The sequence below is a fragment of the Phalacrocorax aristotelis genome, chromosome Z (assembly GCF_949628215.1).
Source record: "Phalacrocorax aristotelis chromosome Z, bGulAri2.1, whole genome shotgun sequence".
Lineage (NCBI taxonomy): Eukaryota > Metazoa > Chordata > Aves > Suliformes > Phalacrocoracidae > Phalacrocorax > Phalacrocorax aristotelis.
This window is the reverse complement of record NC_134311.1, coordinates 29103199-29121571: the sequence shown is the minus strand read 5'-3', so window position 1 is coordinate 29121571 and position 18373 is coordinate 29103199. Positions and strand designations below refer to the sequence as shown.

General features: G+C 42.7%; 1 protein-coding gene and 1 long non-coding RNA gene across 5 annotated transcripts in view; one reads left to right on the top strand and one right to left on the bottom strand.

The window, feature by feature from the left end:
* SLC44A1 (solute carrier family 44 member 1) overlaps positions 1 to 16365 on the bottom strand; it is a 68558-nt gene extending 52193 nt beyond the window's left edge. For all 3 annotated transcript variants that reach the window (XM_075079754.1, XM_075079752.1, XM_075079751.1), the window contains exon 1: positions 16185 to 16365. In XM_075079754.1, coding sequence (XP_074935855.1) covers positions 16185 to 16211 — 27 coding nt within the window. In that variant the 5' untranslated portion in view covers positions 16212 to 16365. The remainder of the gene's footprint in view (positions 1 to 16184) is intronic.
* LOC142050715 (uncharacterized) lies at positions 15867 to 18099 on the top strand. 2 transcript variants are annotated; one of them, XR_012658112.1, is made up of 3 exons: positions 15867 to 16042; positions 17331 to 17493; positions 17944 to 18099. It is a non-coding gene; the product is annotated as an uncharacterized LOC142050715 (long non-coding RNA). The 2 variants fall into 2 exon arrangements; XR_012658113.1 differs by having other exon boundaries at positions 17317 to 17493.
* Positions 18100 to 18373: the final 274 nt, after the last annotated feature.

Genomic DNA, 18373 nt, shown 5'->3' with positions numbered 1-18373 from the left:
GATAGATAGTATTTGCTGATGCAAGAAACCTAGATAACCTAGAGGAAAAATAAGATTTTTTGGAAGTTATTTGATTAATTTTAAGTTTTCTCTTAAAACAGAGATTTCATAATTTATGATCTGCTCTCTATAAATATTCTTGCCCTTAACAAAGCATGGGACTACCTCCTCACTGTTACGACAGCACAGAGAATCAGAAGCACTATCAGTCAACAGTGGAAAGCAAGCAAAAAAGCCAGTCTTTCCAAGACAAACTCGCAGGCTGGGAACACTTTTCCTGCCCGTAACACCTCCTCTGTGGTGATTTTAAGACTTATTTACTCAAGAACCCAAATGAGTGGTTCAGAAGTTTACGTCTGTCTATTTTGCAGAAGACTTCAAAAACTCAGTGCTTCTCAAAAACAAATCAGAACTGTTGGATGCAGCACAATTTTACAATCACGTCTTAATTCCACACCTGGAAAGTCGGATGTCTAAAGTTAGGCTTTCTTTTGCAGAAGAGAAGTTGGAAGAATTCCAGCACTTTAGCTTTTGGCTTTTCTAGCTGAATTTAGAGCTACATGTTCTCAAGACAGCAAGTACTTGTATGCAAACACAAAAGAAAAATGGACTATTTTCTTGGTATTCATTGCAACCAATCACTTCAAACAAACATAGAACCCCGGCCTCCAAATTTTTTTCTCTCTGCCACTTCCAAAATACACCTCTGCAGCGCCAGATAGCACGTCTGAATTTACGTCTCTTCTGCATACTCTAATATACTTCTTTACAGGTATCAGCATAGCACAAAACCAATGGTTACCACTTTCATTATTAACTGTAATAGCTGTACTGGATGGTAACATACAAGCACTCACCTGCCCCAACCAGACTGCAACACATACATAAAAGCACAAAAACGTGTAAAAATGCAGCATATCAGCAGAGGACTAGAGACACAAGGAGTTAGAGGGAATTTATTTAAACACAAAACATCTCATGCAATGTACAATTTGGGAGTGAGGTGGTTGAAGCAAGAAGCCATCTGCAGTATTACAGATATGGATAATCAAGCTGTGGGTAAGCAGCAAAGATGTGAATAAGATCAGGATAAAGATGGAATTTGCTATCAACAGAGGATTTTGCAACATCACAAGAAAGGCAGCAGAAAGAAATCCTAAAATCTTGTGGTCATCATATTGTATGTTTCAGGAAGAAGTAAATGAAGCTACTGAGACAGATGGGCTGAATGAAGGACAACCCAGTGAATAACTGGCCTGATTAACATCCACTGGGTGAAAAGAAGATGGAGGGAGAGGTTAGACTCTACGCTTTACTCTAGCCACTGAGTTTAAGCTAGGAACTGGAGAGTATAGGACTACTCCAATTTGCACAGGAACACACAGGTTGTAAGAATACAGTCATAGCTTCATTCAGTTAGGTAAGGACAAAAAGTAAAACCAAACCAGAACAAAAAGATACAACCCTCATATTTTCAGCCCAAAACAAGTCTCAGAGGAGACCCTGGACGATGGATGTCCCATCAAAATCTTATGGGAAGATTCACTTGCTACTTATGAGGAAGAGCAGTCTCCAAACCATTCATCTAACTTCTGGACTATCATACGCACCATAAAGAAAGCCAAGAGAAGACAAAATTTTAAAGCTGGCCAGCAAAGCCAAACTGAGTTAAACTTAATGAGATACCAGTTACATGAGCTATGCCATTCTGGCTCAAGAGAAGGCTTCCAAATGCAGGTGCTCTGAACTCCTGGAAGGTCCACATCCAGGACAAATTGTTCATTACGCCTACTTGTTAGTAACGCTAGAAAAAAAACATACATGCAGATAAAACATAGTGACCCAATGTTCTTTTACTTCAGCATTTGGTTTAAATCAGTTCCACTTCAAGTCAAGAATAACAGAAAATAAGACAGAAGATGGTTTTTAAACAGAGATGAACACAAATAATTTTTATATCCCCTCTTAAAAAGCAATAAATTCTTTTGGTTTAGTTTCTTCTTCTCTTTCAACTTGGTTTTAACACAAGACACAGATGCTGCAAAACATCATTTTCCATTTGCAGGCATTGAGAATAAACTTTTGTATTTTCTGTGCTTAGAACTGGTCACTTTTTTGTCTATTGAATACTGAATACAAGACATGGCATTTTGATTCATCCACCTCAACAATCAGGCTTAGATTTACAATGTTTTTTCACATCCCAGCATACCCAGGCACCTCAGCATTTGGCCCATTCCCCTCCTTAGGAGCTCATACCATGCTTTAAGGATGTGACTTTTCAGAGCACTTACAATTTCTGAAACTTCTGTTGGTTCAGCTGGTGGGTTATAGTACTGCTAGACACAGACCAAGCGTATGGGAGCTTCACCACTGCTTTCATCATTTACATTCACTCATTATTTGACTTCTCCTTAAAGACTGGATAAATTAATAAAATAAATCCATCCATTACTCTCCCCTCACCAACAGACACTGAATTTTTAACCTCTTCTGGCCCTTAGTCTCCCTTCTACATTACATCCACCTTCCAAGTTTTTAATCTCTCATTCATGACAGCAACTGCATGCCCTTTAGAAAGGTTTCCTCCCTAAGACAATTTACAAAATTTAAGGAAATTTAAGATGCATCTTTCTTTCACAGAACCATTGCATTTGGTTGTCCATTACAAACACTAGTATGCATGAATATCTGAACTCCCGTTTGTTCCTCAAAATGTTGTCTGTGGCTATTCTTTTCAGTGGGACATAGGTTTGTTTCGGCATGTAAGCACAACACCCAGCTAAAAAACAAACCGATAGTTCTAGAAGCCATGGAACTAGTTAATATTGATTTCCTTTGGTCTTTCTGCACAGTACAATCAGATCCTCTGGTACCTAACAAAGTTCTGATCATAGTTCTTCCTGCAGTGGAAACAATTCCTGATATTTTTTTTTCCTTCTCATTTAGGCTTTCTGATATTTAAGAATCACTCAGCTTTTGTTACAACCCTTTTCTCTGTGGCAACAGTTTGACCTCCATCTTTCATTACGCTCACAGAAACGCAACTGCATCTTTGCATCAGCTATCAATGCTGAATTAGCTACCACTGCCAAGTTGGATCAATGATTTTTAAGAGTTACTGGGAGGGAAGAAGGGGGGGAGAAGTAGTTTCCTGAAGGAAAGAAATGTGTAATCTGTGCCGAAGATTTTTTTTTAAAAAACGTTAAGTTACCAGCAGTTTAAATTACTACAAAAGGACTACGAAAGTTAACTTTTTAAATAGCTTTAATTAATTCAGGGGTTTTTGCTCTGCAGAGAGTCACTGTAGAAAAACTTAGAATATTCATTGTTTTAATTTCTAACCAATTTCTGTAATGATAAGAAGATACTGAAATTTTGGGTTGCAAGTATTTCAGGCTTTTTTCTTTTTAAATAAGAGGTTTTCTTGTACTTTTATAAATTATCAGAGAGATTATTACTGAAGTGGCAGTTCAAGATCATTTGTTATAAAACTCCACTCTAAGAACCACATTCATTTAGCTACATCCCCTTTAATTCTCTGCTGTTTTATCACCTTTGAGTAATATCTGGATTCAGAGTACATGCAACTGCAGCTCAATAGAGGAGAATAAATGGAAAAGACTGCTGTTTATATATGTAAATCAGGAATTCAGAAGTGACTGCATAGCTATCTATCTACATGGGAGACAAACAGCCACAATGTGCATGTAGCATTAATAAACAACCCTTAGAGAAACAAAGATACTCATCCTGACCAGGATCTTTGGTGGGAAATTGCCACTGAGCCTGCAGAACCTACCTTTTCTAGAAGGTAGGCTGGTTCGATAAACTGTGAGAGATTCAACTGATTGTATGAATAGCATTCAGCTTATTCCAATAACACAGTGAGTTCAAAATAGTAATTTTATACCTACAATGCAAGTTCAATGCTTCAGAATTGGTGGGCCCATTTGCAATACTGTGCGCACCACAACTTGACATGTAAGGCATGGTCCACTCTTGAGTTCCCTGTGGGAAACGGGCAAGCCAGGTTAAAGAGGGTGCTACCAAGAAGTCATCCAGTCCAGAAGTCATCCTGCAAGCTAAGTTTAAAACTACAACTTCACATGCTATTGAAACATCCCCACATTGCCAAAGGAAAGGCAGTTCTTGAAACATTTGTCAGCACTTCCTATTGACTATTTAAGGAGCTGATTCTTTACTTGTTTCACATACCTTTACAAGCTAAAGAACAGTCCCAATCACATGCTGGCTTTACCATGAAGCATACCACGTATGAAAAAAGGAACCATAGTTTACTAGTTTATTAAAATGTTTCCAATGCAAGAATGTAATTCTGCAGTCTATCAGAAAGCATGGCATTTTTCTGTCAAAGACAAGGCACACCTTTCTACACTATGCAGCTCTTTAAGAAAAGAACCAGCAGCAACTGTATATTGTCCTACAGAAACTTCTTCCACCTCCGAACAGATCTTAATTCTAGAGCCTAAAGAGGCAGAGGAAGTGAGTCCTGACTCCGAACATTAATAGTTTAGGATGTTTCTAGATTGCTCAAACCTGAAGCCTAAAACCAAGATGTAAGTCCCCTATTCCATCAGCAGCTGCATCAAACAAAGTTACCAGCCATTCCTCTCCTTTCATTATGAATGTTAAACTGCAGTGAGTAAGATGACCAGTACACTGCATCTGAACTACATTTTGACCACAAAGTGGTCAAAATATATGTGATACCAATTACAGATGTAGATCAAGTGTGTCTCACTACAAACATGAGTATCATCATGAACTGCATCATGAAAAACAGAGCATTTCTCTGCATACACAGCCACCTTAGTAGATAATGATTGACCTGAACAAGTGTGTGAAACAACAATATAAAATTAAAATCTAGCAAGTTGTTTCATATTTTCAAATGAAAGTGTTAGGCAACTTTTTAACCTATTAAAGATGCTGCATAAAGGAATTCATACTGAGAGGGAGGGAAAAGACAGACATTTTCTAACACCTTCACAAATAAACAGGGCCTAGCGTCAACACCAATATGAAGGTCTGTGTTTGTTACCTCTAGGGAGAGTGAAGTCTATAATTATTCTAGGATCTCCTATTACTCTGAAGATTGGATGACACTGCTCCTAAAAAAAACAAAAAAAAAAATCTAACACACACACCCCCAAAAAAACCTCACTTCCCCACACAAGTACACTTCTGAGAACAAAATTAGCAACTCAAGTAAAAAAGCTCTCTATAGAAAAGCTTCATGTAAAGAATGCACACTGTTTAAGTGTCCAAAGCAAAGTCTTTTAAGTGTTAGTTATCTTCAGTTCATAACTTCATCAACTATCTTACAAATTTTTTATTGAAAAGCCCTTAATTTACTGCACCGTGAATCCTAAGAACACGGCACAAAGTTGCCTTAGTTAAAATGCACACCACTACCCACAGACTTCCTGTGCATGGCATGCAGGCATTCAGATAAAGGCACCAAGCAGTAGCTTACTGCAGTTTATCGCAAATTCAGATCATTCTCTCAGGTTCACAATATAACTGACCTATTATACAGCAAGTTATTGGCATACATCCATTACTAGAGGAAAAACATGCACCAGCAAACCCAGATTTTTACTCTACTAAACTACAGCAGTTCCCCAGAAGAATGAACCATGCTGTATCAATAAAAATATCTTCACAGGCACACCAAAAAAATTCTTAGTGTAGACTTGTTCTGGATCTACCTCTGCGGAAGGGTAGTGTTGCTCCTACCCCAGAGAGCCTGCCAATGACAGCGTTCTCCTGAGGGGCTTCCTCCAGACTTCCAGAACCTAAGCTAGGTCTCCCACTTCCAGGGAGAAGTGAGCTTATCACTGTAGTACTATCACAGCTACAAGTGGCAGTCTAGAGAAAGAAAGGAAAACAACACACACTGTTCCCTGCAAGTGCCCTCCATGACGACACTCTCCCCTGGATAACAAGCTGCAACGCCTCTGGGCAATTCCAAAAGGGACTGTGTTACAGAGCATGCAGATCATGGTGGTGCCTGCTGCCTGTTTTTGTGGAATTTATGCTTCAATCTCATTCCAGAACACTTTATTTTTCAATTTACTGCAAAGCAGACATTAGTCATGCTTTTGGTTTTTACTGAGAGCCACATGCCAGCACTTTACATATAAGCACCCATGTCCTTATTTACCTGATAACTCCACATCGCCAGTTGCTCTCGACGCCTTGTCCACTGAAAAGTTGCATCTGCTCTTTATTAGTATGAAACTCAGAGTTCCTGCTAGGAAAAGTTTTCTGACAGTGCAATACTGCTGTAAAGTTATCCACCAGAGGGTAATGAATTTATACTTTGCTTCTCTTCAGAGGCTAAGCATACCACCTATTCAATGTGCCCACACCTGCTACTTCACTCATGTTCTCATACCCTACACACAGTATTTATGAGTTTTCAACATAATGTAAACAAAATTGAGAGCACATAAGACAGCACTTACAACATTATTGATGGTATACTATAAAGATGTTTACCCTGAAAACTCATACATGGAGACTTCACTTACGAATATGATATATGCTGTGTTGTATATCATCTTCCACTCATCTTTTCAGTCAACTCATATTAAACATTGCTTCTAAAACTTCTTTATTACATGCTTCCACCTCAGTCTACAACTTAAATATTTATCTTGAAACATAACACAGCTGATTAAATAAAGAGCTGGCATGATCAGCACACCTGCTGAGGTTTTGAGGTTTAGAAATAAGGCCATCTGCAGACAAAAGCCCAGTTTTTAACCTTAGAAGTATTTAGTTACTGTTTCTTTTCTTATTACACATCTTTAAGTACTTATTCGAAAGCTGCAATAAATAAGGACACTTTACAAATATCACAGTAATATTGTTTAGGGGATTAAAACATACATTTCAATGCATGTTTGGTACTTGCACGGTTCTTAATCATTAATGAAAAGCAGTCATGAAAACACAAAAACAAACAAACACCAAACCCAAAAAACAAACCAACCCCACCAAACCAGAAAAACCCACCAACAGTTCACTTTTGAAGATATTTTGCACCTACCAAGTTACTTCATCACACCGAATTTTATACTTGCACATCAAACTCTTTAACAGATTCTCCTGCAAGTCCCAAATTACAAAATATTTTCAAACTTTGGACTAGTGAAACATGTCCAACTACAATATACACTTTGCTTCCAAATGTGTTAGCTATATCACAGTATGACATTAACAAAAGAAAAAAAAAAACCAGCAGAACTCCCCAATTAGTGGTCTCCACAAAAGGTAAAGGACATTCCATAGAAAATACTGTCCTGGTTCTTTGCACTCTTTGTGTGTGATGAGTAATTTTTCTGAAATAATTTTTTCACCCTTTTAATGTATCTAAGGCTAGAATTCAAGACCAAAACACCACAGCTCTTTAAGAGCTCGCGGCCTGCACAATACTGCTGTGAAAAATAATGATGTTGCCACTTACTAGACATTCATAGCTGTTTGCTAAGTAGTCTTTCAAAGTGCATCCTACATTCAAACGGGCTTGTCAACTGAAAAACAAAATTATGTGGTTTTGTACTCCATTTACGATCCTTGCAGAAGAACTGCCTACCTTTCAAAGGCAAAGGCCTACTTGGTGGAAGGTTCTGCAAGGTTAGAGGTTCATATTTGCATGCATCAATGCAAACGTGGTCCTTGTGGCACTACACTGAACACTATGAACTAACTACTGCCTACCCTGGCCACGTGCATTCTTTCATATCACTGTGTATGAAAGCTGAAAGACAGAGCTATGTTGGAAACTGAGAAGCCAACAGCCATACTCAGTTGCATTTAAAGGATGTCATCAACACCATAAAAACTTCTCAGAACCTTTCTTGCCCATTTCCTCTAACGAAGATCAGAAAAACTTTAAGCTTACTTTTTTTTTTTGGGGGGTAGGGGGGAAGCTTACACAGCTTCTTAAATACAAAATCTTGACTTATAGGTCCAAAATTCTGGCATAACATGATAGAAAGCCACTCAGGATAACAGTAAGAGGGCAGTGCTTTAACAGGAACCAAAGCTAAGAAGGCTCTATCTGATTTATAGAAGAAAAGGTGGGAGGAGAATGGAAAGGGAAATAATGTTTCAAGTCTCTAGCTTATTACATAAGCATACTTCCTTATACGCAGGCACTATTTTGCAGTTTTTTCATAGCAAACTAGGGGGAGTCTGACAAAGCATTCCCAGAACATGGTTAACATGACCTTGAACAAAATACTTTAATGGGTTTCCTGTTTTGTTTCTACAGATCTGTATACAACATTCAGAGGTCTCTTCCTCAAATAACATATCTGCAGAGCAGCAAGAGTGTTTTCCACTTAAAACAAAAACAAAACAGGACAGAGTTCATTTCTGCTGTCAACAGCTGCTTAACTACGTCACATTTATTAAGAGCATATCAGGCACAAGTCACCATGTTCTAACCACCATGACCCTCCACCATATTCTAGCAATATTACCAGTTAAAATAGCGACAGCTAGAAACTGGCATGTAAAAATGCAGTTTGGAATCTCAGCCTTCCTGTATACTGCAATCACGTCCTATTCTTGCAGTGCATTGCACACTGGATGTTGAAATCATATTAAAGCAGAGAAAATTGATCTTAGTACTGTAAAGCTGAACTTCAAAATGAAGTTGACTCTTCTCTCATCTTAAATATGTATACACATGTTATTGAGGCTGTTGTCATACAACTGTACACTTTTATTCCACATTAGAAATCTGTTTACCTAGAAGAGTAAAAAACAACAAACAAAAAAGGTACCTAGGGACAGGAGACCAATCAATGCAATTAAATTTATTTGCTTCATAAATCTGTGAAACTAAAGTGGCTGGAAGACCTAAAAGAACCCTATTACACATTCAGCAGCATAGACTTGTTCTCTAACATTTATCCACAAAAAAAGCTCTTAGTACAGTTTCATCAGATAGAAGTAAAAATTAGCAATCAGTTTAGTCAGTGGGTAGGAGTCACCTGGCAACACTCTGTGTAACTGTTTTTTAGAAGCAAAGCATAAGATTTACACAATTTTCCAACAGCTCCTTCAAGTGAGAAAGATGCAAATACAAAATAACAAAGACAGAGTTTCTGTCAAGCTGGTTTGCAAGTTTTGATTTTCACAAAAGAAACCTCTGAGATAAGTTCAAAGGAACAAAAATTATAGTAAACCCAAAGGAGAAAAAAGCACGAACAGCTAGCGCAAAGCTCCCCTTCAGAGTAAACAGCATAAAGGCAGCTGACAGCTTCACTACGTAACGAATGTTGTCATTTCTTCAGAATGAAAAATAAAAGCAGTCAGTTGCATGATACTCAATATACCCTCACAATTACTAATCTAAAAGTCTGATGGCATTTTAGATGCCAATTACATGACAATAACATACATTTTGGATTTAGCATGGATTTAGCATTTTAACAATGCAAGATAATCAATCTTTTCTGAACTGTTCTCATTTATGTCTTGTAAGGACGCAATGTCCCATGTTTGTGCTTAATCCAAACTAGCATTTCTTAAAGATTGAGGTTTTGGGGTTTTTTTAAGTGCTTCAAGTTACCTGACAGAGTAAAGGAAATAACATGCTACTCAGAAGTTTTAAGAAATTATACAACTGAAACATAGTCTAAACTTCAGAAGGAGCTAGCTCTCAGTGGGAAAAATTCAACAAATTTGAAAAAGTAATTACAAGTATCTATGTAGTTGAAATATTTCTTTCTACATTAAGATGAAGGGGGATTATTTGTGCAGGTTGTACAGTTGCTTGTGACAGCATTTGTGAAAGGACACCTCATGCTTCATAGGAAACAAAAAGAGCTCCCAGACCAGAAATACAGGAAACTGGTCAACAATTTCATGACATGCCTGACTCATTAGCACTGTTCTTGGACCCTGCTTGTATGTTTCCATCCCCCATGCTATATCTGCTTGCCATAGTCTAGAACAGAGCTTCATCTACTGTGAATGTGCTGAAAGGGACATCAAGTGTCCTCACTCCTGGAAGTAGAATTCACAATTCATTCTGTTTCTGCCCATCAACACTGCTACTCAGCTGGTCGTCTTCTGTGATCATACCCATGCCCACAGTGAAACAGGCATGTTTTGATGCCCCCTCCATTCAGACAATTGACTGCAAGAACCTCTGACAACTGAAGATATGGCTGAAGTATAATTAATGATCCGTATTGTCCATAACAGCTCAGAAGAGACATTTCATCAGAACTATGAAAGATTTTCAAAATTCAGGAACTCCAGATTCATTTTGTGTCGCTTTGACAGCAGATGCTTAAGGGAAGGCTGATAGATGATCTGTCTTCACCTCCTCTTATAATGGGAAGTTCTTTTAGTCTTGTAAAAACCAAGGCCATTACTTAAACCACAAACAATATCATGTGCTTTTTTTATCCCAGTGATGCCTGCAATTTCTAGCAAGATTTCAAGCTTCTCTCACACGTATCTTGGATTAAGCCACTAACATACAAAGCTGTAAGGATAAAATAAACACACAGAGTATTTGCTAGTCCTAACACAAAGACCTCAATAAATTGCCTTGTTTCTTATAACACCTTGCCAAAGCAAATGCCTGTTAACTACAACCAGCCATTTCTTCTTTAATGAAACTAAAGATCTGAAAGAAATTTCATTATTCTATCAATTCAGAGCCTAAGCGTCATTCACTCAAAAGATCCCAACATTTTGGAAGAGACTATCAATTCCAAATCAACACAAATAAAAAAACCTATCTGTATAAAAAATTAGCAAAAACTTCAAGCTTTGTTGCACAGCAGATCCATGATGAAAGAGATGCACCTAGACAGAATCACCTACATGATTGTGCTCATCTGTGTCTTCTCTATCGTGGGATACTAAGCCCTCATGATAGGCTTCTCTATCATGGCTTGAGAAGCTCATGATAAAGATACGGCAAGGGAGGATAGTGGGCTGAAACCATATGAAGGTATTGACAATCAACAGCACTGCAAGACAGGAAATACACAGATGTGATTTTTTTTCCCCTCCTGTCCTTCACAAGATTTTCACAGAATCATGGAATGTCCTGAGTTGGAAGGGACCCACAAGGATCATCAAGTCCAACTCCTGTCTCTGCATAGGACAACTGCAAATTCACACCATATCTCTGAGGGTGTTGTCCAAGTGCTTCTTGAATAGCATCAGGCTTGGTGCCGTGCCCACTTCCCGGGGCAGCCTGTTCCAGTCCTCCACCACCCTCTGGGTGAAGAACCTTTTCCTAATATCCAACCTAAACCTCCCCGGCACATCTACCTGCCATTCCCTTGGGTCCTATCATTGGTCACAAAAGACAAGAACTCAGTGCCTGCCCCTCCTCCTCCTCTTGTGAGGAAGCTGTAGACCATGATGAGGCATGCCCTCAGTTTCCTCCAGACTGAACAAACCAAGTTACTTCAGCCACTCCTCCTACATTTTCTCCTCTAAACCCTTCGCCAACTTCCTGGTCCTTCTCTGGACACTCTCTAGTAGCTTTATATCCTTAATGTACTGTGGCGCCCAAACCTGCACACAGTACTCAAGGTGAGGCCGCACCAGCGCAGAGTAGAGCAGGACAATCACTTCCCTCAACCAGCTGCAATGCAGGGCTTGATGCACCCCAGGACACAGTTGGCCCTCTTGGCTGCCAGGGCACACTGTTGGCTCATGTCCAGCCTGCCATTGACCAGAAGCCCCAGGTCCCTCTCCGCGGGACTCTGGTCTCCAGCCTCTCGCTCCCCAGCCTGTATGTACATCCAGGGTTGCTGTGCCCCAGGTGTAAAATCTGGCACTTGCTCTTCTTAAACTTCATATGGCTGGTGATTGCCCAGCTCTCCAGTCTGTCCAGAATATAGGTCATCTGTCATCTCATATAGGTCAGCACACTTTGGCCAAACAACTACAGTTCAAAGAAGCATTAAGAGGATCTGGTCATGATAACTGATAAAGAGTACACAGACTACCGTAAGACAACAACTCTAAGGTGCAGCTGACATTGCACAAGGTCTTCCCAACAAGCTCAAGCTTCAGGATGGTGAGACTTAAGAGACAGCAAGCACAAAAAAATACGGCAAAGACCACCTAAATAAGTAGAGAATAGCATGAGCCACTAGAGAAACACAGAGGATGACACAGTTGTAACACTGAAAAGGAAGAACAGGTAAACATGAACTCTGGTTGTGACAATAAAGAACAAGTGCAGATCACAGATACTACACCTGAGGAAGTGAAAGAACTTTGTGCGAGCATGGAATAAGACTTAAATGGGAAAAACCCCAACCAGACAAAAAAAACCCACCAAACCACTGGAAAGAAGTATTCCAGACTGAAGCACCTCAACAGGTGAAACAGCAGTGGAACAACAGGAAAGAATGAGCACACCTGGAAGAAAGCCTGGTGGTATGGTTGCATTAAGCTTAAGTTAACATCGCTTATAGCGGTTTAAGTTGAAAAAAATTGGTAGAATAGGAGATAAGTTAATGAAAGGGGGGAAAAAGACTGCAAGTACAAGCACAGACAGCAGTAGAGGAGAAGAAACAGTAATCAGAGAGCAGAAAGCAGTGAAGAATAACCAGAGGACAGTATTACAGAAGCCCAGAGAGAATAAGACATCAAGAGGTAGGGGATTATAGATAGTACCAAAAGCAGCAGAGATCAAGGAGGGTAAGAAAGGAGGGGAATCCTTGCAACTTGGCCAGAAGGAGCCTGTGGAGATCTTAATGAAGGCAATTCCAGCAGAGCACAGAACCTGGATTGGAAAGAATTTAGTACGAAGAGGAGAGAATGTATACAACAAAAGTAAATTGTTCTGTTCCAGGAGTTTGGAAAAGAAGGGAGGAAGACTGGAGTTGACTGTCAGCTTTAAGATGGAGGATAGTAACTCAGAATAAAATTAGAAAGAGACTAAGATGGCAGCAAGAAGTAAAAACCAGAAATTTGGAATTAAAACAGAAAAATTGAATGAATGAGCTGAGCAAAGGTAAACATGCCAATTCTAATCAGTTTTTCTTTGGAAACCTTTAGATTCTGTAGGGGAAGAGACACAGGGAAGAGCCTAAGGCAGAGCTCTAGACAGCCTGCAAAGCAAAGGAACTGAAAAATGCTTTTGGGTGGGGGCGAGGGGGGGTGGGGCGGGAAGGATAACTGAATATGAAAGAAGAGTTAGGACAAAGATGTCAAAGAAATCCACCTGGTTCAACAACCAGTCACAGGTAGGTGCATTATCATAAGTGAGATAAGGAGGTGGCAGTCATGAGAAAGTGACTTGGAGATGCAGTAATCAGATAAGATGGCTGGCAAAATCAAAACAAAAGTAAGCACTTCTCTCAGAAACAGAAATGGGGTCTAGCAGATGAAGATCAAATAGGCTAGAGAGCTGAAGAAAAAACTTAATGAGAAATCAACCTGAAAAACAAAGTCATAAGGAATAAGGGTGAGAAGTCCATGATAGGAGGAGACTGTTTGTCAAAGCCTAAGATGAAGCTATACAGGGAGAAGCAAGAAGTGAGGCAACATGAAGGAAAGTCTGATGGACTCCTGCTCAAGGAAAGCTTAAGAAGAAATAACAGAGGGGGAAGTACAAAGACAGTGGTAGAGGAGGAATACAACATTTATTTTTAATGATAAAAGGGAGGATAAGACAGACATTAGGCTCTAATATAATGCTGTAATATATATACACACCCTGTTTGTAGCAGGGTTTCGGCAATCGATCTACCAGACAAAACTGTTGCTGATAAAATATTCAGCAACTAGCCTTTGATTTGGATTTCCTGAGGAGACACACAATTGCTCATGGCTAAGGAAATAAATAAACAATGATTCAGTTACATATATAGCATACAAAGCTCAATTACTGTACTATGTCTTGCCACACGTAAGGAAAGCAAATGAAAGGTTCAGTAGCGTACCATCAGCATCACGCGCCTTAACAGCGGAATACAAATTTAACTGAAAAACAACATCAGTTAGTTGAAACCTATGAACAAGCCAGATATTTAAACCATCAGATCCTCTATTTCTTCTGCTTGTGGTATAATTTTACCCACAAATACACCTGCATTTTCATTTAAGAAAAGAACATAACAGCAAAAAGCAATTCAAATTCATAAAGAAGAGCTAGAAAGGACCTATTAAACACTTAAGAAAAACAATCTGGGTAGGAATCACAGAAAATAAGGTTGTGAAAGACTTCAAAACATTACTTCAAAACATCAACTTCACTCTCAGTGTTCCAAGTCTGTATCAGCTTTCCTCAAGCCACTCCTGACAGATGTTTATCTAACACGTTCTTTAGCAAACCTCAAAAAATACAGACTCCACAATCTCCCCTGGTGTTCTACTGCAGTGGCCGACCAATTTTAAAATCTTCCCCAAACATTTGGCATATATCTCCCACTCTGAAATTCAAACCATTTCTTCATGCACCATAAAGCTGATTGCCTTCCTCTTTGCAGCAAAATTTGCTGTACAGAACGGATGGTCCCTATCGCAACTGGACAGCTCTCTGCAGTGTTTTGCATTGGAAGGACAGAGCTCTTATTTTAAAAAAAAAAAAGTCTGCCTGAATGGATGAGCTACAAAAACTCATCTCTGTGATGAGTCATCTGGGACAGCAGAGACGGACTTTCCCACATAAGCAGTCTGCTGGAAGCTGGATTCAGGCACTGCAAGTGACACAGCCAAAGGAAACGAACATTCGAACATTTACACGCAAGAAAAGCACAGCCATAGCGTTAGTCACGATCCCTCATCCTACAGCCTTCAGAAAGGAGCCAAATGAAAAACAGTACAGCCCTGGTCGTGTTGTTCAAAGGGAAAGTTAAAATGGGAAGCAGAGCTGCAAACTGGAGCGCTGGGTGGAGCTCCCGATTGTGCCTTGCTTGGCAGCACCACTCTGGGGGAAAAAAAAGGAGTCAGTAAGGGCAAAGCAGAGCACTGGGGGAGAGGGAAGAAAGAAAAACCGAGCTCAGAAGTAAGAAATGTGCATGGGGCCAGTCACACACAGGGAGAAGGATGCAGGGAGGCACCTGAACACTTGGCCAAGGACTGGGGAACGGGGCTGGGATTAGGACCGTCTCCCTCTCCAGCGGCAGTGGACGTGTGGGAGGCCCTGCCATCGCAAGTTTCCTCCCATGAGATGGCTCCTCTCTCTGGGGTGGGGCAGTAGGGACCCCAAAGGAGAAGCTGCAGGGAAGGAGAGGGAGTGCAGAACTCCATAAGGGGGTGGTGCATCGAGGCATGGCTGAGGGGAGAAGGGAACGTGGAGCCATCGGACAGGGGTGCAAAGCAGTATGAGGATGGCAGGGGAGAGCTGCTGGTATGCAGCTGCAGCCATACCTCCAGGAGCATGGAGAAGGGTTTGGCAAAGATTGCAAAGCCATAGCAGGGCTGGGGTAAGAAGGGGCAAGATGATGCTGATCCACAGGGGAAGCAGTGCACAGAACAGTGTGCAGAGCAATGCAGAGGGTGGAAGTGCATAGCATGGTGGGAGCAAGGCTACAGGGGCTGAACAAGGGGGTGCACAGCCATAAGGGGGAAGAGAAGAGCTACAGGGGGGAGCAAAATGCTGCAGAGTTATGTGCTTCAAGGGGCGGGGGGGTAAGAATGTAAACGGGTTCACAGCCATGAGCAGGACTATGGGAGGGGAGAGCAAGGGGTTCACAGCCATGGGAGAGCAGAGCAGTTGGCAGGGCATGAGGGGGGAAGGGAAAGCAAGGGGTCCACAGCCACGGGAGGGTATGGTTACAGGTGTAGCAAGGGGAGGCGCAGCCACAGAAGAGCGGGGCTACAGGTGTAGCAAGGGGAGGCCCAGCCACAGGAGAGCGGGGCTACGGTAGCGGCAGGGAGCAAAGCAGTGCACAGCCATGGAGAGCGGGACTACGAGGGGTACAAAGGGCCGCACGGGCACCGGAGAGCACGGCTGCGGGAGAAACAAGCGGGTGCACGGCCACGGGACAGCGTAAGAGGCAGATTCGAGGTGAGGGTGGTGGGGAGGGGGGAACAGCCGTGGGGGACAGTGGGCCTGCAGGCGGGTGTCACGGGGGGCCCGGCAGCGGGGCCAAGGGAGGGAGGGGAGAGAAAGGGGCAGCGGAGCCCGACGGCGGGCGCGGGCCGCTCACCTGCGCGGCGGAGCTGCAGCAGCCCATGGCGCCCGCGGGTTTCTGCCCTGGCGGTGCCCGCTAGGCCCCAGGCGGCGGTGGCAGGCAGGCGCTGGGCATCCACTCGCCGCGACGGCCCGCCCCGGCGGCGAGGTGCGAGGTGTGCGAGGCGACGCGGAAGACCGCCGAGGGAGGGGAGGGCAGGGCCGGGCCGGGCCGGGCCGGGCCGGGCCGGGCCGGGCCGGGCCAGATCAGACGAGCGCGGCTGCGGCACCAGCCCCGCCGCGGCGCCCCCTCATCCTCCCCCCGCGGCGGCGGCGGCCGCGGCTGAGGGGAAGGGGCGGGGCCTCCGGAGGGCGGGGCATGGAGGCGGGGCCACCGGTACCGCAGCGCGGGGGGTACCTGTCTGGCCGGGAGGCACCGCCCCCGCTTTCGCCCCGCCCCGGCCTACGCGCCGCCGGGCGCTTCCGGGGGCGCAGCGGCTTTTGCCAGGTCGCCAAGGCGACGGCGGGGCTGATGGCGGGTAGCAGACCCGGCTCGGCCCCTCCCGTCTCCGCAGCCCTGGCTGCTGCTCTCCCGGGGCCGAGGTCGGCCAGGCGCTCCATCCTTTCCCCCCCGCCCCGACCACCCGGTGGCGGGGGCGCTGCCCAGCGCGGGGACGGCGTGGCGGGTGGCTGCGCGGGGGGGCCCGTGCTCCCCGCGGGGTGGTTTTCGAGTGGCCGGTGCTTCCCGAAAGCGTGAAGAGAGCTCCCTGCGGGGCCCTCCGGCGCTTGCAGGCCTGATGGGGCAATCTGTCCTTGCTGGTAGGAGTGCCCGAGGAGGTCCGCAGCCCCGCAGGCCTCTGTCTTACAGGGCCTTTAGCGTGGCTTATCCCATTCTCCAGACTGGCTCTGGTCACCGGTGTAATGTGCAGAGCACCCCATCCCCTGAAATGGTAGTCTCGAGTGATAGCAGAAGGTGTGACTCTATCCCCTGGATTCACAGCTGATTGCCATATTATTGCGGCCTGTTTTGGCGAGCTTTGTAGCCTTCCCAGAGACCCAAATGTGGGCTTCATTCTTTTGAGGTGTATGTATCAGTAACTGCAAAAAAAAACATGTTCATGAACTACATGAGGATGATGCTTCTGTGTAGTTAACTGATACATGTTCAGCCTTGGACCTGTAGGCTGGACCGTGTTCCTGAGCCGTGCAGTTAGCAACAAGTGCCTCAGAGCTTCTGAACTGGTGAAGTCACTACATGGCTACATGTGGTAGTTGTTAAAGACAACAAAGGCAACACCTTCTCTCAGAATGAGAGTCCTCTTTGGAAATTCATAGTCCCCCTTAAGGTAAGTTTAGTGGCCCAACAGTTGTGTTTGAACATGGTCTAAACATATTAAGCAATACTCTATAAGTTAAAATTTTCTTTTTGCTGACTCTTAACTATGTAGCAGGTTTAATTCTATCAATATACTAGAATATCCATGATTAAAAATAACATCGCAATGACTTAAGTTTAAAATGATCCTTTGACAGGCAGAATGAGGCAAAAGAGGCCTTGTGACTGGAGGAGGAGTCTCGTTAGGCTTCCAAATAGAACAAAAACTGACATGTGGGTGAATTGTGAATCACACTTTTTTATAGCTCTTCTCAGTTTAACAGCAACATTAACAACGCTTCTCAGAATTTTTTTATCTTCTAACACCTGGTTAAAATACCTTTTTATCACTTAATGTACATTGCTGTTATTTCTCATTGTTCCACCTCATTTTATCCAAATATTTATCTTGTATTCAAAGGTATGACCATAAAAGAACTGTCTTGCAGGAACACTCTCTAGAAGGCCTGTTTCTTTTGTGATTGACACAGGAATAGATAGTCAATTCTTGTGTAACTTTGGACACTTCAGTTTCTCTCTTAGTCGGTTTTGCCATTTATAAAATTGAGTTGTCCTATTGTCCTAGTGTTTGTCTCTTTTGTTTGCTTGGGTAACAACAGCATGATGTCTGCGCTGTAACTGTGATTTATAGAATCAAAGAATCATTAAGGTTGGAAAAGACCTCTAGGATCCTCAAGTCCAGCTGTCACCCCAACAGCACCATGACTCCTAAACCATGCCCTGAAGTGCCACATCAACATGTTTTTTTAACACCTCTAGGGGTGGGGACTCCACCAACTCTTTGGGCAGCCTCTTCCAATGCCTGACCATTCCTTCAGTTAATAGTTTTC